The following is a 21,882-nucleotide window of genomic DNA, read 5'->3' as shown; positions in this document are numbered from 1 at the left end:
GAGAGAGAGAGAGACCAAACTTCTAAACAGAGGCAATCCTACTGTTACTGATACAATTACTCTTACAATTTGTGGTAATTCACTCTTTGTAGACAAACCAAAAAGATGAGATACATAACCATTACCTCCAGCTCCAAACTCAACCGCACACGAAGTGTTATATGCCAACAACCTATGGATTTATGTCACTTATGTGTACATTTCTATAATGCTCTACCACTGCAGCTAATCGTCATAAAACAACTTATATATCTCATGATATTTCTTGGGTCCAAAAGACTAGCGAATAGCATAGTGCTCCACTACAAAAGCTAAAATATATATGTACTGGCCTCTCTCTAATGAGATATACCTATGTTTTAGCATCAACGTGGTTTATCACGTTGTCTCCTTACAAAGGATTTACATACTTTTTTGTTGGAATCATTTGCTTTGGGTGTAGATATAGAAACTTAAACAACAATTTTGATGTCCAGTTACACAAGGAGCTTGCAAAGAAGAACAGAAGGGAAGTCTGGTTTAGCAACCACAGTATAAGAGTGAACCAGATATTAGAGCTTTCTTAGATTACAGACCTATGTGTTGCGAAAAGTAGGGTAGAATTCAGCTGCATAGGATTATCAAAAAAGTTTGAAACAAGACTTGTTAAACACACATCAATACTGTGCTACAAACTCGCATTATCTAATCTTTTTATGGATATAAAGATTAAATGCAAATGGAAACACTAGCTCAAAGGCCATCCGTTCCTCCGGCCTTTCCAACCCGGAACAAAAGTACCAGATGATCAACAGATCTTTCCAAATAATTCTTATTGATAAATTGTTCATAGTCATAGTGCTTTACGAGTTGTATCTTCCATCCAAAATGTCCTCAAGAAATGATAGAAGTCTAACCCAAATCCTGAAGACTTCTAAATCTACTTCATTACTAGGCATTAGTAAAGTCGGCTCTTCAGAATGGCGGAACTCAACTGTAAACCAGATTGATTCCTTAATAGTAACAGATCAGGCTAGGCTAATCTGTCTCTAAGCCTGTACCTCATATCTCAGCACACAGAGATCAAGCGAGCTAGTTTATCGCTTGATAATATATATAAGAAGTGATACATAGCAGCACCACAAATTGCAGTTGTTCCTCAAAGACAGAATATTTTGCTCAAATTCATAATAAAAGTGGGTCTGGAATTCTGGATTTCTTTCTGGGAGCCATTGCAAGAATTCATGAACACAGAACACTTTGCTACACTATGGTCGAAGAATAATAGTGGCTTAAATGCAATGAGGATTATCACTGCCCTGTAGAGTTTGAAATACCAAAGAGAAGCGACGGTGAATCTTCATCTTCTTGCTTGAAGTTTGAAGCTTTAAACCAGACTGAAGTAATCCGACCCTTCTCGTAATTTTGGTTCTTCCTTTTAGTTTTTTTTTTTAATAGTGGACCCCAACCCGTTCATGTCATGACATTAAGCTCCGCCTAGACGCAGCACGTGTCCGCAAAGCTTATAGTAATTTTTTTTCTTTATACTAGCCTTTTTGCATGCGCAATGCGCGTGCGAAAAGGCCGCTCTCGCGCATGCGTTTCATTTTTTTTTGTTCTAATATTTTTATTTTGTATACAAAATCCACAAATATGTAAAGACTGATGAAACAAAATCAAAATAATAACGTAGATTCGTTTCATTTTTATTTTTAATTTTTAATCGGAATGCACTCAACTGTAAGACAGATGAAAAAAACGAAAACTAACAACATAACAACATACGTGGAAGCCGCTCGTCTATAATTTTTGGAAAATCTGATAAAATTCATTTGCACTTTGTCTCTTTTTTTTTAAAAATTTTTTTTATAAAGAATATTAACTAAGAAAAAAAGACTTAAACAAAGACAGTATCACCACTTTTCGTTGTTGTCATGAATTGGTCATATGCAAAAGAAGGGATAGTTATGACAATATATATCTAGTGGATTATTATGACTTCTAGCCTTCCTGCACACATGATGCGCGTGCGAAAGGGCCACGGTCGTACGTGCGAGAAGTCATTCTATTACAACATATGTTGATGTAGTAATGAAAAATATAATTTTTTTTTTTTGCGCCATAAACACAAACTTTTCTTCTTGCTAGATAGAAACATCATAATGCAATAGGCAACTTTTTAAACTCAATATCAAGCAGTTGCTTTGAATTACCAATTGATTGTCCATTAGCGTCTCAAAAGTGGATACATATAACCAATTCATGCAATATATACCTCAAGTCCTTAACTACTGTTAATGACAAAGAACAAAACAAACTTTGGGACCCGGCTAGGAAGCAATGAACAAAACTCCCCAAAACAGGTAAATAAATCTCACTTGCATGTTTCACAGTACCCCTTAAGGCAATTACATTTATAGACTACCGTAATCAGCAAGTCAGTATGTTCTTCTGCATAGTTGTGCAATGGATCCATTGATACACCTCGAATGCTACATGCCTACATATATTCCCACTACTACAAAAGGTTAAATTATAAGCCTCAACCCCAGATGCTTGAAGTAATTCACTTTGAGATCATAAAAATAATATGCAGTGACCTACACACCTGACCGAACATCGACTCGACGTACAAATTGAATTTGGAAAAATAAATAACCATGTTCAGTTTGATCTACACAAACCTACCCGATCTGTTTCCTCGTTAACCCTTCTATCCCTCATCCTTTCGCAATAGTATTATTTATCAAGAATCATGGTGTCAACCAAGTAACGAACTGAGGCAGGAAGAAAAAGAATTAATCCTTCAATGGAAAATTCATAAAAGTGATACAGGAAGAAAATAGGTACCTCATGGCAACTCATAGAAAAGAAAAGCCCGACTTCTATATAGAAATAAGCCGTTTAATTGGAGAGAATTATAACTGCAATATGTGGCATTGTGTTTTGTTTGTGCAAGGCGAGGAAGATGAGGAAAAGAAAACATAAAGAGATTGGGACGGAACGGTTGTTATTTGTGCAAGTCGAAACCGTCATCAAAAAACAATTCGAAAAAATCAGGAAAAAAAGAGTTCATAAGAAGGGGTGAAATCGCAGCCATAATCTAATCTAAGGGGGGTGTATTCATTTAAGATTCTATAGGATTTTTTTTGTATTTCTAAACTTTATAGGTATTCAATTCAGATTTGAAAAAGTCCTTAAAAATCTGTTGGTATTCAATCATGACTTTAAAATATCATTCCAAATCTAGTGGTATTGAAAAGTTAGTCGATTTTCAAGGATTCTATTATATCAACGACTATGTAGGATTTTTTGTGCCTTGGTATAAATATGAAACCCCTAAAGCTCCTGCACCTTGACAGAAACAGAAATATTATATCACAATATGCATACCAAAATATACAAATGGAAAGCTTTGATGAATATGATCTTAGTTGTTTGCAGCAAATGAAAAATATGAACGAAAAGGTGTGAATGATCTGCAATAACAAAATAGGTGATTACCTTTATGTGTTAAAGAGTAAAGCGGCATATCTTGAAAGAAAGAGAGAATGATAAGGGTTTAGAATAAGAAGAAGAGAGAACGTATAAGAAGAAAACTGCTAATCAGTTTATTGAACTAACCCGTGGTATTCATCTTTGACGTATATGATCGAGAGCAAGAGATTTCATAACAAAGAGGAGAACGTCTTTTGCACGGTTTAATAGATATAGAAGATAATGCAAAGAAACTGAATTTAAGTGGGAGTTGGCAACTCCTCTTCTCTCCATAAAATTTGGTCGTCAGTTGCAGGTAACTGTTTTAGAGATTTTTGTTTTTTTGTTTTTTTTGACAAATTAAGAGATTTCTGGATTTGGAGGTTGTCTATCTTACCCTTCACTTATTAATTTGTGTTTGTTTTAAGAGTTCTACATGTAGGGGTAATTTGAGGGATATCTCAAAATTTAACCATGACAGTTCCACAAGGCAAATTGCCTTAATTAATAGAGATTTTTTCTTTTGACCGTTTTTTTGCTCTATCAGTACTGAGATGAGACTTCATAATCCAAAGCAAAAACCCTTCACCCTCTTTTGGGTGGAAGATTGAGAGCTCAAAATGTCATCATCGTCGGCAGAAATCGTCACCAACATCGAAGAGCTCCTGAAGCAGATCCTGGTAATTAAGGGTGCTTGCTCTATCTCTGATCCATTTCAAGTCTGTCTCCAAGCATTGGCTCTCTCTCATTTCCGACCCCGACTTCCGTCGCCGCCACCAAAACCCTAACCCTAGAAGAAAGCGAATCCTTCAACTCCATCCCTCTTAAAAACAATGAAATGCCACCCGGGTGGAACCTCTTCAAAACCCTCACCGATTCCGTCCCTGATGGATCCAAATTGAGAATTCTCCAGTCTTGCAATGGCCTCTTCCTCTGCCACATCCCTGTAACTTATCAACGAAGAAATCCTGATCCGGTATATGTAGTCAATCCCACCACTAATCAGTTCCTTCCTCTTTATTCTCCCAGCGTCAACCCAGACACCTATTTTGTGCGCTACGCTCTGGCATTTGACCCTTCCAAGTCTCCACATTACAAGGTACTCTGCCTGACCGGCCAACCACTCGTACTACTTCTACTGGAATGATCATCGTGACCAAGGCCACCACCATATAGAGATGTATTCATCCGAGACGGCAGAGTGGAAGCGTCTCGATCTTCCTTTCTTCCCCAGCGATGATTGTAGGGAGAAGGCTATGCAGTTTGACGAGAGGAGCAGGGAGGGCGCCGTGTACTGCAATGGCGCGATTCATTGGATAAGAGATAGAATGCATGTTGGCTTGTGTTGGGGTAGGACAAGGATACGGGACGGTCTATGGTCTGAAGAAGACGCTTGGTTAAGAAATGATTGTGATCTGTTGCATTACTTTGATGTAGGTGAAGAACGATTGAGAGTTGCCCCTGCCACTCCTCCTCCTCTCCCCTTGTCTGTCAAAAACCTTGCCCTTCCCACTGATTGGCCGAAGTTCGAGTGTGTATGTTTTGGAGAGTGCGGCGGCCGTTTGTATTTAATTGAGACTTTGGAGCATTGCAAGACTTGATATGTTAAATATATGCTAGATTTATGACAATCAAGTCGCAAGGAAATTTAAGTTATTTTATATTCTAAGCTCTGTATGTATTGTTGTAACCTTATTCTTTCTTAATCAAGATAGACACAACGTAAACTCTTCTTTCTCTTCTTTCTCTTCTTTGTTGTTTTCAGCATTTACATTCAATAAATCCATGATTTCTAGCATGGTATCAGAGCCCATGGTACCCGTTCTGGTACCTTGTGGCTTTTGTGATTTTCTCTTTGCTTCCGCATTTTAATCTCTTAGCGATTTCTCTTTCCCCAAATCGAAACCCTAGCCTCCAATCTTGTCAAATCGAAGACGTCAGTCCTCCCATCAGAGATGCCCAGTACGACTTCTTCTGTTCGCCTTCATCGCCATCTTTGGTTCGCGTTCTGGTCCTCTCTCTCTCCGGCACGGTCTCATGTAGTCTCTTTTCCATCCGTCGTTCTTAGATTTAGTCAGGATGATGTCGGAGAAGGAGATTCTACGGTGAATGCGAGATGGGTATTCTGAGCCGGTGATGTGGCTCTCTCCTCTCAGCCAGCTCCCATCTTCATATTCTCTTACCGATGGTAATCTCTTTTCAGATTTGGTCATTTCTATCTCTTGGAATCATGCTATTGAGGTTGTGATCTCGGTTGTCTTGGCTAGTATCATTATTTGTCCGATTTTAATTTCTTTTGTCAATTGATGAAGTTTAAGTTGAAGTTTAAAGTTTGAAGAAGAGTTTTATATTTCTTCTGGACTAGAGATTCTGGCTAGATGAGTTGGATTTCTGTTTGATGTGTGGCTTCTTGTGCTAGTTATGTATATTCTGGGAGGTGTTTACATGTTATCAAAATTGAAGATTTGGGCTATGTCTGCTATTGGAATGATTGATTAGAGCTGGTTGATTGTTCTCGGAATGGTTTGAGTTGTATTTCAACATGGGGTTATAAGGTTGATTTGTTGTGGTTTGGCCCGATATGCTCATATGCTGCTTGAACATATTCAATTGCCCACAGTCTTGTCCATTTTTGATTTCTTTTTAGCCTATTTTTCCATTCTTATTCTCTATAATTTCCATTGAAACAAAATTTTGTACAATTACCAATGAAATTTTTACCAAATCTGGTCTTGTTATCCTTTAAGCTTCACTTTCACTTTGTTTGTACAATTATATTTCAAACAACTTTGTACAATTACCAGTGGCATTTGGATTCCTGTTCAATTTCAGTCTTTGCTTCTATGTTCAATTTCAGTCTTTGCTTCTATTCAATTACGATACAAAATGAAACCTCAAGTCCAAAATCTGTTCACTTACTTTCTAAACCAAATTTTGAAAAAGTGCACTATCATTCGTTTTTGCCTTCTGCTTTTTTGTTTTCCTTTCTTTTTGTTCTTTTTTCCTTTATAATCTTTTGGGCTAAGGCTGTGGGCACCTCATTAAAAGTGAGACCATGCAAATGCATATGTAGCAGAATGGTAGGTAATATGCAGTGTGTAGTGGATGCAACCTTTTAGATTTTCCAGTATGCAAAGTCAGATATCAACAAATTTTTCAAGTTCAAGAAGAATTTTCAGTTTTTCCTCATCTTATGGTTTGTTTGATGCACTGCTACCCTTGCTCTCCTCCTTTATGTTGCCTCATTTGTTGCCGCGACCAACAAGCCAGCAAGATCTTATAGATGCTTGGTTATTGGCTTCTCAGCTTGAAGTCGTGTTGCTATTGCTTGAAAGCCTTGACTGATATTGCATACAGTATCTTGAGCATTGAAGAAGACTCTGTTCTGATGCATTTGAGACTTATATATCTTGATCCAGCCATTATATATACTTGGGTGATTCCAGTGTTAACACATTTGTTGCAAGTCAAGATGGAAGCTAGTTGATCTTATCATATCAAGTTGTTGGGTTATTGAATTAGGTGTTTTCTTGTATTTTTTTTTTTTTTTTTGGGTCTATATCTGTGTAGTTTGCAGGCAACCATTATGCTTGTTCCCAAGCATATGGTTGGGGGGGGGGGTTTATATTCTAAGCCCTATATGTATTGTTGTAACCTCATTCTCTCTTAATCAAGATAGACACAATGTAGCCTCCATAGTCTTCTTTCTCTTCTTTGTTGTTTTCAGCATTTACATTCAATAAATCCATGATTTCTAGCAATAGAGATGGAGAGGGACTACCCTGGCTGGCTTGTCAAGTATCGTGTTGATCTTAATCTGCTAGTCGCAGCTCTTCCTGGAGAGGATTGGAATGCTTGTGTTGTCTTGGGCCTTTCTCAAGAGGATGAGACAGATAATGGGGTTGAGGATACTTCAACTCATCTTTTGTTGCAGCTGCCTGGTAAGATCATATCCTATAATCTGAGGGAAGACCTAGCTTCAAGACATCTGTTGAGTTAGGCAATAAGGAACTTTTTCAAGCTTTAGGTGACTATGATCATACTCAAGATGATGTTGATTATCATTATACTCAAGAGGATGTTACTTTTCCTTACATGGAGACTTTAACTTGTGTGTGAGGATGGAATTTATGTGTATCCCATACATGTTATGCTGTTGTTGCCATGTAAGTGCTTTCTATTAGAAGTACCTATCTATAATGGTTAGTCGTAATCAAATTATGCTTTGTATTAGCTATTTAACTAATTGAATGGTGGTTTCCAAAACCTAAGTTGTCAGTTATTTGTGGTTTGTCATAATCTAATTAGCACAAGAAATTTCCAAGAGATTCATCTAGATAACCGTAGCATCTGGGACTGTTTAGATTCCTAAGTCTTGATCATTGGAGCATCCTTTCCCAGGTGTTCATTACTAGTAAGGTTTAGCCAATCTTCACTGTTTTTTAAAACAGCATGTGAAGAATGCAGTTATCCTCCACTTGGTTAAGTGAAATAGACTGAAAACACAAACTAGGGTCATAGTTTACATATGAAGAATGGTTTGCATTTGAAAACATCATATGGTGAATGCAAAGTAGGGTCATATATAGCTGCTCTGTAATTCTCCAATTTGTTGAGTGAAATAGACTGAAAACACAATGCATGTTATCTCACTTAAGCACTTTTGTTATTGGAGTTTGTATGCAATTCCAAGGGGTTAGTCTTTACAGCAACCATTATGATTCAGGTGTATGTGTAGTCCTTTGCCAGGATCTTGATAGTAATGGAGTCAATTCTACTACTGGAAGGTGGCTGTGTCCATATGATCATACTATTATATAGTGTCTTAAGGATGAGAGCTTATTAAGTATTTTTGTTGGAGATCGAGCATTACTAACTCTTAATCCCATTTATATGATGGGATTTAAAATCTTTAGTGTGAACATATCTTGAAATCTAATAGGTATTAGGGCATAAGAGATCATTCGATCACCTGCATATTGTGGTTTCTATCTAGTGTATTTTCTTGTGTCTAGAGTTTCTTTCTATTATTATACATTTTTGGTCTGTACAATATATAAATGAAGTCAGTGTCTGGAGAATAATATTATGTATTAATGAAGTCAGTATCTGCACAATAACAACACATATAAGTCATTCTCTGCACAACTATGATGTTGGTGTTTTCGTGGTAGAACTATCTTCCCTTTTTGTTTAGCTTTCGGTTGATTGAAGTCATGATGATTTATGTATAAAACAATAAAAAGAGTCATGGAAATATGGTTATTGTTGATTCTCATCTACTGGTGATTTGCCTGTCAAAATGGTTCTCCCTTGGCTGGGGTCTTGAAAATCATGGAAACCTGCTACTGGATATGTCCACATTCTTAGACTAGCTATGAATTCATGGTAATGTAGCGTTTTTGGCTAAAAGGTTACATAGTGTCACATCCCGACCCGTAAATTTTTACCTTATTTACTAGCTTGGTTATAATAAGAATTTTACTGTCTCCGTCATTGAAGTTATAGTTTAATTGGTTCCTAGAGGGGTTTCGGGGACGGTTATGCTCGGAGGATTATTCGTAGGAGGAAAATATGACGACGGTAAAAATGGTAAATTTTAGCTAGTAAAAAGTAATTTTTATTCGGAGTGTTTTATTTTTGGAGTTGGGTTTGTTTTAAATGGGTATTAAGTTGGACCGGTTTTGGGGGAGGAGGCCCAAAGCCATTTTCTCCATTCTCTTTTTTTTTCTTCCCGGTTTTCTCTCTCCCCGAGCTCCTCCCGCTGCCCGGTTTTCCGGCCGTCCTCCCGCCGCCGTCCGGCCACCAACCGCCGCCGCACCGGTCCCGTTCGGTTGATCTCCAACCCAGCAACCTCCTTGGACCGGTGAGAGGAGCCCTAGCTCCGCCGTGAGAGAGTGGTGTCACCCGAAAGGTCCGACTGTCCAAAGCTTCACTTCGCCGGAACTCCCTCCTCCGGCCACCAATCCGGGCAAGCTTGGTATGGTTTTGAAGGTCTCCAACCCAGCTACCTTGCCCTAAAAGGGCTCACTCCGGTTCGCTTCAGGTAAGGAGAAATTAGAGGTGGAAGTTCTAGGGTGTTTTAGATGTTTTCCCCTGGGCTTTTCGTTTTAAAAATGCCCAGTTTGCAGGATTGCATAGTTGAGGTCGGGCGTACATGGGGATGAGGCATAGTCATTATATAGCTTCCGCTTGTTAATTTATTATGTTTTCTTTCTTCCTGTTAGAGTTGCTCTGAACCTATAAATGGTTGGATATAAGATTTGTTTAGATTAGTAAATAATTTGGGTGGTGTTGTGATTTGGGGAGCACGGAGGCTCCAGGAGTTTAAGGTTGGATTTAAATTTTCAAAAATGTTTGCAGGTATTATTAGGAAGGATTGTCCATTTTCAAGGGAGGTTATGCCGATTTTTCAGTAAAATTTTCCTTGGAGTTGGTCCCCGCACGACTTACTCTGGGTTTCAGGGTGAAATTTGGGGTGGATCGTGTCAGTTGGTATCAGAGCACTAGGTTATTCGTTTCCTTTCTCTTTTTAGTACTACCTCATATTCTTGGTCATGCTCAGTGTCTATAGAGTGATGGTCTGACCGCGGCGGATCTATTAGCATTATATGCTGAAGACACTATGTGTTGATTAAGGTTGTGATGTAGTTGTTCTTCTTTTATTTATGGACAGTAGTGTGCCATAAATGTCTACATCTCTAAGACTATGCCTCCGTACGCTGACCTCTTGAGTGTTCATCCTTCGAGTTTTGAAAAGATGTATAGTTTGCACCTATTCCAAGGTTCATTAAATTAATATCTTTGATATTAATTGTTGGAGTTGTTTTGCGAGTGGGGAACGAAAAAGCTTGTTAGCATTCCTTTCAGGTATCCAATGATTGATTGGGTTAATTAAGATTAAGGTTTCAGATTAAGATGCTAAGGTGAGCATCTTGTGCAAATCTGTTGGGTGAAATGTTGATGATTAATGCCTTGAAGTTGTCCATTTTTTTTTAGTGGGCAAGATTGGAGTCAAAAATTGATTGATGGGAGATTTTGGTATTGAGTTACGTGACTTCTGAGAGAGTTAAGTTGGAAGGAAAGTTCGAAGTAGTGGTGTATTCTATTGATGAAAAAGTTAGTTGAAATGATGAGGTGAGGTATCCAATGGTAATTCAAATGGGTACCTATATGAGTTGTTGAGGACCCTAGTCTTGGGTTAATCAAGGTTTTAGGAAATTTGTGGCTAGTGATTGGGTGGTAAGGTATTGCTGCATAAAGAGCTAAATGTCAATTTAGATAAGTCTTGATTGAAGACCATTTTGCCAAAAATTTTATCTGCAACATAAATCAATTGGGAACATGTTGGGATAATTTTGGTTATGGCGGTATATGTTCTGGTTTCTACAGTGCTAATTATGGATATGTTTCTATCCTTAGAGCATTTTATCCAGATGGTAGTGGTAATATATTTTGAAAATGATGGATGTTAGTAGTCGATGAATAGTAAGATTTCTGATGATTTTGGTCTCTATTGTGGGTTAGTTGAAGTTTGTTAAAGCACTAAGTAGAATGACTTGGATTGTTGGTTTTACAAAAGTCATTCGTCAGTGCGTTGTGACAACTTGATGTTGTGTCGCGGTCGGGGAATTATTGCAAATTGAATGGTGTCATCAAAAGTTTAGAGCTTCGAGCAAGCTTTAAAACATTGAGCGACTTCTGTCGGCTGTAGTATTTTAATCGTGGGGACGTTATGGATTCTTTCGGAATTCTGGGTGTTGAAGTTTGGTTTCCAAATTTGTTGAGTGTTTGGGAAGATGATAAATTTAAATGGAATTGAAAAGTAATGGTGGAGTAAGAGCGGGATGGTTGTGGTCGCTTCGGTTTTACGACAGCTCATGGTGAAATTTTAAATAGGTGTTGTCATGAGTTTTTGTTTTATAAATTCTAAGGTAGTTGCATGAAATTAGTGGAAGTGGCAGCGGTAGAATAGAACCCACTGGATCATAAAGCAAGAGTGCGTGGGTGTCCAAAGTAATTTTTAAGCAATGTCATTCCGGGTGGTTGATGTAAGTCTCAAATTTGTGATCGAAGTTGGTTTTTGGCATCACTTCGTCGCAATGGGTGACTAACTACGACACAACAATGGGAGGATCTGTTCTCACCTTATTTCTAATTTGGTGAGATGGAGTAAAGTTTTGGTTGTGGTGTGTATGAGAATATTTAAATTATTCCTATTGTAGTTTTTGGGTAGCAGCCTCAGAGCTTGAAATTTTGGAATGCGGATTTAACGCTTCGATTTGAAGGGTAGAGATTCTGGTTATTTTTCAAAGTTTTGAGGTAAATGATAAATTGGTAGTTGTGTCGTAGTCATGGATCCGGAATAAATCCAGTGGTGATTCCAAGTGAGCTGGAGTTCATTTAAGCAATGAGTCTTGATGCTGTAAATCCTATGTGGTAGTTTAAGAGTTGCATGGTGATGTTGATTTCATGGTTTGTGTTGTTGTAGGTATATTTCATGATGTAGCATTATGGAAGAGGGTTTTCCCCTGTTGACTCAAGAAGCGTCTAGAGTCAAGTTTTATTAAGAGTTTTAATATTGAGAGTAGTAGTTTTTGATAGGTTGATCAGCGTCTCTTCTCGGGATCGTATTGTGGTGGGACCACTCATTGATCCAAGTATGATTTGGGAGGTCTTGTATAAAAATTTATCTTTGCTTTTGTTAGTCGCATGTTATTGCAAGCTCGGTTTTCGAAGAATCTTTTTGGTGGGAAGTCATGGCCCTGTGATGTGTAGGAGACTTGAGCGTGTCTGATTTTTCAGATCGTCTTCTTCTATCAGATTAATTATTTATGGAGGTAGAAAAAGAAATGTGTTTGTCGGATCCAAAGGTTTTGGCATTTAGAATCATTCTTATGGAACGGCTAGAGTGAGCCGTGTGTTTTTTTTTAATGATTGCTTTTGGGGTCGCAGTTGCACCCGAATAAGTAGCATGGCTGGAGATGTAAATTTTGTCAATGCTTAAAAGAAGGTGTTCTTTTTACGTGGATTTCAACGTCAAGTTAGCATCATGAATTGATTGTGCCAATCTTCGTGGGCATTAATTAGTTTTTTTGTTTATGGCAAGCAAGGAGGAATATCTAGTTTCCACGTGTTAGTCATGCTTCAGATTATGTTCTGGTTTTTGGTAAATAATAGTGGAGATAGCAGAATCAGGAGAGAGTTGGAAATTCCCATAAGTTGCTAGTTTGTGGTGCAGAAAATGGTAATGTAATAGTTTTGGTGGAGAGATCTAAGTGTCGTGGTATTGATCTTTTCATAATGTTATTTCGGCAATCGAGGTTATCATATGTTGGTGGACTGGTCATTTAGGCAGAGCAAGGTTATCTTGTGGACTTGCGAGAGCTTTGGCTCCGCGAAAGACTCTGCGAGGTGTCTCAGTAGTAGGAGTGATTGTTGCAGTTCTATAGTGTCTGCATCCTTAAAAATCTGTTCAATTAGCGGGTCTTAATTTTGACCCCTATAAGCATGTGGGAATATGTGAACTTTAGTTTCCTAGCAAGTGAGCTTCATTGTCGAGTTGTGAGCAGCGTGCTATCGAGGTTGTTGCGTGACGTTAGGAGATTTGAGCCCGATGGTGATAGCAAATTTATGCGTTTTATTTGGATTAGCTATTTCCATTGCTCAGGAAAGAGTGTGCATACCTATGGGTACTCGTACTCTGGAATAGGTATCACTGAACTCACTTACGTGTTAACGTTAGTGGTAGTTCAACGAAGGACTTAGAGTCTTCGAGAAGATTTAAAATAATTCAGGATTCAGATGAAAAGGTTAAAGGAGTCAGAGTTAGACTCAAAGCAGCTCTTAGTAGCTAGTAGAGTTTTAAAGATGTTCGCAGGAAGGACCATGAGTTTCAAGTGAGTATTTTGGGTGTTTTCAAAATTGTCTCATTGGAAAGGGGTGGTACGTTTTAGTAACGTGCAAAGCTTGGTCCGAGATTTATTGGTCCTTATGGGTTTTTAGATCAAGTTGGCTCTCTTGCGTTTCAGTTAGTTTTGCCTCCAGAGTTATCCAGGATACATAATGTGTTTCATGTATCCATGCTTCGCAAGTTTATTGCCGATTCCTCTCATGGGTTGCAAGAGCAGCCGATTATTTTGTAGAAAGATTTGACCTTTGATGAGGATCCGGTTCAGTTTTTAGACCAGAGGGAGCAACTGCTTAGAAGCAAATCTTTTCCTCTTGTTAAATTCTGTGGAGGAGTCACCAAGTAGAAGAAGCTACTTGGGAATCAGAGGAGCAAATGAGGTAGCAGTATCCCTATCTCTTCGAATGTCAGGTATGTAAATTTCGAGGACGAAATTTTTATAAGGAGGGGAGAATTGTCACATCCCGATCCGTAAATTTTTACCTTATTTACTAGCTTGGTTATAATAAGAATTTTACTGTCTCTATCATTGAAGTTATAGTTTAATTGGTCCCTAGAGGGGTTTCGGGGACGGTTATGCTCAGAGGATTATTCGTAGGAGGAAAATATGACGACGGTAAAAATGGTAAATTTTAGCTAGTAAAAGGTAATTTTTATTCGAGTATTATTTTTCGGGGTGTTTTATTTTTGGAGTTGGGTTTGTTTTAAATGGGTATTAAGTTGGACCGGTTTTGGGGGAGGAGGCCCAAAGCCATTTTCTCCCTTCTCTTTTTTTTTCTTCCCGGTTTTCTCTCTCCCCGAGCTCCTCCCGCTGCCCGGTTTTCCGGCCGTCCTCCCGCCGCCGTCCGGCCACCAACCGCCGCCGCACCAGTCCCGTTCGGTCGACCTCCAACCCAGCAACCTCCCTGGACCGGTGAGAGGAGCCCTAGCTCCGCCGTGAGAGAGCGGTGCCACCCGAAAGGTCTGACTGTCCAAAGCTTCACTTCGCCGGAACTCCCTCCTCCGGCCACCAATCCGGGCAAGCTTGGTACGGTTTTGAAGGTCTCCAACCCAGCTACCTTGCCCTAAAAGGGCTCACTCCGGTTCGCTTCAGGTAAGGAGAAATTAGAGGTGGAAGTTCTAGGATGTTTTTGCTCGTTTGACCTAGTTAGGCTTGGATTTTGGGTTTGTGCTAGTTAGGAAAGTTGTAGAGCATGATGAGAGGAAGATGCTGTCAAAATTTCATAGGAATCGGAGGTCGCCGGAATTGGCCTCCGGGCGCCGCTGCCGGCGCCGCCACTGTTTGGAAGATTTTTAGGGTTTTAAATTTAGAATATTAAGGGGAGTTTTTTGAAGTGAGTTATGGAATTTTTGGATGAGTTTTGGATAGGTTTATGAATTTCCGAAGTGTGGTATTTTTGGCGGTTAATTAATGTAGAATCCGGCCGTAGGATTTAAGTCGTATTTTTTGGGAGGTTGTAATTACGTACGGCTGCTGAGTATGATATTTAAGTTCGGATCGTTTCGATTTAAGAATATCGAAGTTAGGCAATGATGAGCGTAGTTATGGCTCTCGGTTAATTTTGCCTATTTTGTTTAAATATTGGAGTTTTAGTTGGGAAATTAATTTTATATTTGTGCCAGGGTTGGAAGAAACCTCTCTGGAGTGGCGATTTGGATTTCATCGGGCTTATGCCTAGAGTTGTGAGTGGACCTTTGTTTTAAATAAAATGCATGCTATAGTTCATAGATGAACAATTATTGTTGTGTAGCATTTTGACGTCATTTTATTTTTATGATTTTATTTCTCTTGGAGAGTTACCGAAAATGGGATTTTCGGTGAATATAAATATGTGTTTATGAGGAGAGTATGTATAAAAATGCTAGCTAGTCCTATGTGTCTGTCCACCTTAATGGCGTAGCATATAGCTGCATTATGGTGTGACGTGAGAGTTGGACGCGAGCGTAGTAGCCCTATATGAGTGTTTAATTCATATAGGGGTATGGACACGATATTTATAACAACCCGTCTGTTCCACCTTAATGGCGTAGTGTAGCACCGCTATTAAAGGCGTTGAACGTGAGACGTTTGGACGCGTAGCGTAGTAGCCTATATTAGTACGTACTTATGGAATTTATATTAGGGAAGTATAGGACGTGTGTAAATACATACATATATTATAGAGCCTGAGAGGCTCGACATTTATGAGATAAAAGTTTTATCGCTTGCAGCATGCATTCGATTTTTCTTGGAAATTGATTTGGGGAAACATAAATATTTTATTCGTTAATTTGTTTTTGTCCACTCACTCTAACGTGTTTCAAATGTTTTCCCCTGGGCTCTTCGTTTTAAAAATGCCCAGTTTGCAGGATTGCATAGTTGAGGTCGGACGTACATGGGGATGAGGCATAGTCATCATATAGCTTCCGTTTGTTAATTTATTATGTTTTCTTTCTTCTTGTTAGAGTTGCTCTGAACCTATAAATGGTTGGATATGAGATTTGTTTAGATTAGTAAATAATTTGGGTGGTGTTGTGATTTGGGGAGCACGGAGGCTCCAGGAGTTTAAGGTTGGATTTAAATTTTCAGAAGTGTTTGCAGGTATTATTAGGAAGGGTTGTCCATTTTCAAGGGAGGTTATGCCGATTTTTCGGTAAAATTTTCCTTGGAGTTGGTCCCCGCACGACTTACTCTGGGTTTCAGGGTGAAATTTGGGGTGGGTCGTGTCAGTTGGGAACCATATTTTGATGGCTGCAGGAGCATTATTTATACCTAATGTCACTTATGGTGTCATAGATGTCGAGCGAATTTCAGATGATCAGGTACATATATCTGATTATTCTGATCATGGGCACAAATGTAACATTTGAATCTTAAATGTGGCCTTTGTGTTTTGTGATCTGCTATATGTTTCTCTAGTATAGAATCTTTGGATGATTGCAGTTGTAGTTTTAAATGTGGCCTGTGTTTAGTTCCTGTTGCCTCTGAGCTAGCTATCTATGGTTTTACAGTTTTATGAGTGACCCGGCCAGTTGGGGAAGTGTGTGTAAGTATTGCATCTTCTGGGTCTTTTTTTTTCCTGAAAATGTGCAGCTTGTGGGACTTGAGAACACTGTAAATGCAGTTCAAGTATATGAAGTATCATCTTAGTTTAGAACACATACGTATAAGCTTTAAGCTAAATAATGCAGATTCGTGTGTTATGCAAATATAGGGTTGATAAGTTGTACTCAATCCTTAGTTGAAGGGTTAATTCTACAGTGTTCTTGGCTTCTTGGCTTTGGGGTCGTTTTGGTTAGTGGGGAGCTATGACACTCGCCGCAGTCTCAGGTGAAGTATTGCGGCCATGGCTTGATGGGTCTGCTGTCATATTTGGGGTTGCAACTAACTCAACTGCATAGGGGACGTGTCCCTGGCTATGACTTGTCACACCACACCTTCGTCAAATTGCTATCGTTCTATTTGGTTCAACCGTCAACTTAGTAGTGTGCACTTGGTCACTCTAACCGACCAAATTAACTTTGCTCATTTGTCCTTGGATTTACGGGCGGCAAACTTTGCTCATTCCTCCTTTGAATCAAAGAGCGGTTGTGTGTGAATTTTTTGATCAGTTGTTTTTTTAAGCTAGAAGACTAAATTATAAAGAAACACCTGACGGGCAACCAGCCCTAAAGAAGTTAAAATTAACTACATTCTTAATTGAGATCGGCAAAGTCATCTCTGAGCACTGTTAAGTTCCAGTCTGTAACCCAAGTTCGCCAAAGTATCGACTACAAAGTTCGCCTCCAGATAACATGGTGGAAGGAGATAGCAAAGAAAGAGAAAGTTATGATTTAGATATCCTTGATGATTTGTAGTAGTTTCCAAGGGCATTTGAATCTTCTAATAACACAATTAAGGCAAAATCACCTTCAACTAAAATGTTCATATAATTCAAAAATCACCTTCAATTAAAATGTTCATGTAATTCAAGTCTTTTGTTTTGATGAGGCTATCTCTAAACGCAATAGCTTCTGCAATGGGAACGTTGGCTTTCCCCATTCTTCGAATTGGTTCATCTTGAAAATTAAATTATTACGTTTGTGGCATATATAGTGCAATCAAATACTTTTCAAAATAATTAAATACATTAAATATCTAATTTGCTTTTAATGTAATTATTCCATTCTTAAAAATGTATATTCTTCAGTCCCATAAAGTGACACCGTACTAGTCCTACTAAGTTGAGAATCCAGAGCAAAAACCCTGAACCCGTTTTGTGGGCGAACGAGAGCTCAAAATGTCATCGTCGGCAGAGACCGTCGCGAACATCGAAGAGCTCCTGAAGCAGATCCTGGTAAGGGTTCCACCTCTATCAACTCGTCGTGGATTGTGGCTATATGTTTGGTTTTCGCAACTCTGGTTCTGCGTCCAGCTCTTCCCATGTCCATCGGGACCGTGGCTGTTGTGATTATCATCCCAGTTATTCTGCTGGTGTCCATTATCTTCCTTCACCAGGCGTCCAAGTGATGACCCTGTGTGACGTACGTACACTATGGATGTATCAATTCTCTGTGATATTTCCCTTGATGAAATAAACTTAATTACTATTGCTTTTATTAGTGCATATATATTTCTACTTGCCTTCACTTGATTTTAATTGTAATGTGATCGATGTGTGTTCTCTGCGATCATATTTTGCCCGTGGCCATCTACGAACGATCATATGGTTGAGAACTTGATGTGATTGAATTGCATATTATCAATTTAGTTCACTTCTATCAAGTAAGATTTCATTTCCATAGAAGTCTGAATGAAGGTATATATATCTCCGGATCACTCTACTTTTTCTTGTATAATTTGCAATGTCATGTTTAGGATGGAAATCAAATTGTTAGTTCTTCAACATCTAAAATTTATACGAGATCGAATTGATGCATAACCGATGATACCATGCTTAACTCATTCAAGATATACATCACAGCGATTCTCTCCGTTTGACTGCTTATCAATGTTGGAAGCGTACTTTAATTTTGTTCGGTGTTTCTCTTGAAGTTAAATTCATTGTCATTCATATGTTATAAACAACAAAAATAATCATAAATAATCTTGTTTCAAAATTAAATATTACGTCAAATCCCAGTACAAAAACTTATCATTTTAATGCTGAAAAAATGAGCATATGTTGCAACTTATACCAAAGTGGCATGGTGCAATCTGCAAGCAATTAACTCAACAATGAAAAACATTAAAATGAAGAATTCTTATTGTACATTTCACTTTTTCTATATGCCAAAAATTTGCAACCAATTTCGGCACCAAGAAATCAGCTGCTGCTAGTATAACGGGGGAGGAATTGGAATTGGAATGCATCACGTGATTCAAACCGATTGTTTAAAAAATAGTCTGCTCCAGTGGTGTAACTATTTTGGTGATATAGAAGGTGGGAGAGAAGAAGATGAAGAACTTGCTGCTTCAGTGGTTAGAGAAGCCATATTTTGCATGCTTTGCTTTGCTCATGCAATCTGTTCAATGTTGCCTGCCCATTGATCTGCCTTCTCCTAGACTTCTTTTGTTTAAGTATCAGTTGCTTGGGTTGATAATTTTTCAGGTACAGTCTTACTATATACAGAAAGACTTGTTTGCTACTATTTATAAGTTTGGCTGTGTGTTTATTCTCAGAATTGAATACTCCCTTTGCATGCAAATCATTCCCTATTTACAATGATTCCTCGGCAGAATTAATCCATGCATCTGAACTAAGCTGTGAAACACAGCCACAAGTTCATGAAGGACAAAAGTGGAGATTGACTTATAAATCATTCCCTATTTTTATAATAATGAAACAGAGCATCTTCTACGTTGAGTATTATTAACAGACATATATGCATGACTCTAGTATTGACTTAATAATTGCATATATGCTTAAGAAGCTTAGTGGAAAGTTGTTATTGAAAAAAGGAGGACCATTTAGTAAAAGAAAAATAACACAGAGAAGCTTTGCTTATGACTCAAAATAAGATAAATAACACTATGAATTGTCAGCTTTCTCAGAGTCAAATTAAGATAAATCACTTGGGCTAGCATACAAATATATATATATTTTTTTTTCTGCGAGAGAAAAGAACAGTACTGCTTTCTTTGGCATCACAGTCATATTGAAAGTTCAATGAGATGGTGATCAATATAGGATCGATGTAAAGGAGACGCAGCAATAGATAGCCACAACTTACTAGAAAACACGAAAAATTGGACCCAAGTGTCTCAGTCTGCTAGAACTGAAACAAGTTACAATTTCCACAATGCAAATGTTGCCAAGCATGGACTTGACTCAGTCGTTATCAGTTTATTTGGAATGGAATGGCTTACAGATAAAAGAATTTGGAAAGTGGAGAGATAGTAAATTTATCAATTATCATGCACGTACTCTTTTATTCATTTTTGCTTGTTTCTTTTCTATCTAAGTACACTCTGCCAGTCTGCCAGCATACTACCTTAGTTTCGGTGGATCCATCATTCAAGTAAAACAATTCTATACTAAAATTTCCTCACAAACAAGTTTTCATCTCCAGGATTGAACTACTGAACTCGAATTACTGTCAAATACAAATATTATAGTATCAGTCTTACCATATCATATCAAATTCTTATGCAGACATCTCAGTTAAGCATTATCAGGATGTGATTGAAGCAAACTTGAGATACTAGATTTCCAATTAATTGTATTGTAGTGAAGCAGACTTGGTATCAATCTTTCACTTTTAATTGTATTGTTTTAAACGTGAGATACTACTTTCTTAATCAGTAGTCACAGAAACAAGGAAAAGAACGAGAACAATACAGGAAAGTAGTAATCTACCACTTGTATATTAATTTCTATTATTGACATTTCTGAAAGAGAATACTTTATCAGCTAGGTCCTTAAGTACAAATTGGACTATTTCTTACTTGTCATTCAAACTATGTCTTACTTGTCAAGCAAACCCTATTTCTTCAACTCGTGATTAGACTTGACAAGTAAGAAATAGTTTAATCTTCCATGAAACTCCCATGGATGATGATATTATAAAATCTTGGCATAGTTCATATATAGTTTCATACATAGCTGAATGAAGGAGAAGTGGGTAGGGAAGAAAAATGGTGAGAATTTATAGGAACGATGTCATCTTCATATTGCTCATTTGCATGGCACAAGTCACATTGGAAGCAGGTGCCATGACTCTTCCAGCTGACGAGGGTATGTTGGGAGTTTCCTTTTGTTTCCTAATAATTTGAACTTTGTAGAAATTACGAAGGAAAAGATTTGAGATTTTGCTTATAATGTGGGGGGTGTGGCAGTGCAAGCCCTTCATGAAATTGCTGAGCAACTCAACAAAAAGGACTGGAATTTGAGCGACCCATGTAGAAATATTCCAACTTTCTCAATTCCACATACGGATCAGTACAACAACACCCTCTTCTGCAACTGTTCCTTCCCCGGCAACGTGTGCCATGTCCAAACCATGTATGTATGCCCTGATTAAACTCAAATTGTAATATTATGACTATCAATGTGGCAAAGTTGATTGTGTTTTTGGGTCCTCGTATATATTGCAGGTTTCTTGTGGGTCAAGACCTCGATGGTGTGCTTCCACCATCACTGGTGAAGCTACCGTACCTCAAGGAACTGTATGTTTCTGACTTCATAGCTTTAATTTCTAGTATTTACTAGGTGATGCCCGCGCGTTGCCGCGGTTTGCAATGCCGGATATTAACTACCACAATTGCTTCTGTTTTGTTCAATATTGTTGTTGTTTGATATGCCGATAGAATGCAGCAATATCACATAGGTGATGGACAAACTGCACTGACTTGGACAGTGATAAAAACCTGAAAATATTGCGAGTACATGGTGAGTACATTGACTACCATGTCCATCTCAATATTGTGATTTTCTAGCATTGTAAGTGGAAATAACAGTTTGCAATTGTAAGATATATAAATTGGTACGGAAGGACATTTTTTAGCAAGACACGAACCAATTTTTCATATGTACATGGGACATCATAGTAGGTGCCATTAACATTAAGCTTGTGTGTGCAATTCAAACGCGCGGGCATCACACCTTCACCGAACAAAATCATTCAAAACCATCATATCACATAGTCAACAGTCATTTCCTTGTCAAACGTGTACCAATGTTGCTCCAATGAAATTCACCGTCACATCACTAACGCCCTTTGCATTTATTGTAATGCCTGACTGCATCTTTGTTAAAGACATTCCATGTTTCTGGATGTTCTCATTTGAAGCGGTACAAAAATATATCACTTGGCCATATTTCAATACAACTACAATGCACAACACAGTTGTAAATTGAACAACCATACAAAATGAAGACATAATCAAAATTCTTGTACTCAGTTGTAAATGCTGAACATCCTCTGCTTTTCACAAACATTTGATCCTGCAAATGCTGAAGAACCTTTGCTTTTTGCAAACATTCGACCTTGACTGCTTGCAAGTTCATGCACAATAATATTGTCAAGGATATCTATATTGAATCTAATTATCTAGT

General features: G+C 38.2%; 1 protein-coding gene and 1 pseudogene across 2 annotated transcripts in view; both read left to right on the top strand.

The window, feature by feature from the left end:
* The window catches only part of LOC101304864, a 37,232-nt pseudogene that overhangs the window by 7,832 nt on the left and 7,518 nt on the right, over positions 1–21,882 (top strand). The gene's annotated exons all lie outside the window — the stretch shown is intronic.
* LOC101300432 lies at positions 5,061–7,527 on the top strand. The gene is made up of 2 exons (XM_004296538.1): positions 5,061–5,644; positions 7,215–7,527. Exons 1-2 carry the CDS (start codon positions 5,566–5,568, stop codon positions 7,454–7,456), a joined length of 321 nt encoding a protein of 106 aa, XP_004296586.1. The 5' UTR covers positions 5,061–5,565; the 3' UTR covers positions 7,457–7,527.

Source organism: Fragaria vesca, linkage group LG4 (assembly GCF_000184155.1).
Source record: "Fragaria vesca subsp. vesca linkage group LG4, FraVesHawaii_1.0, whole genome shotgun sequence".
NCBI classification, from domain to species: Eukaryota; Viridiplantae; Streptophyta; class Magnoliopsida; order Rosales; family Rosaceae; genus Fragaria; species Fragaria vesca.
The sequence above is the reverse complement of the archived record's forward strand: the minus strand, read 5'-3'. Positions and strand labels throughout refer to the sequence as shown.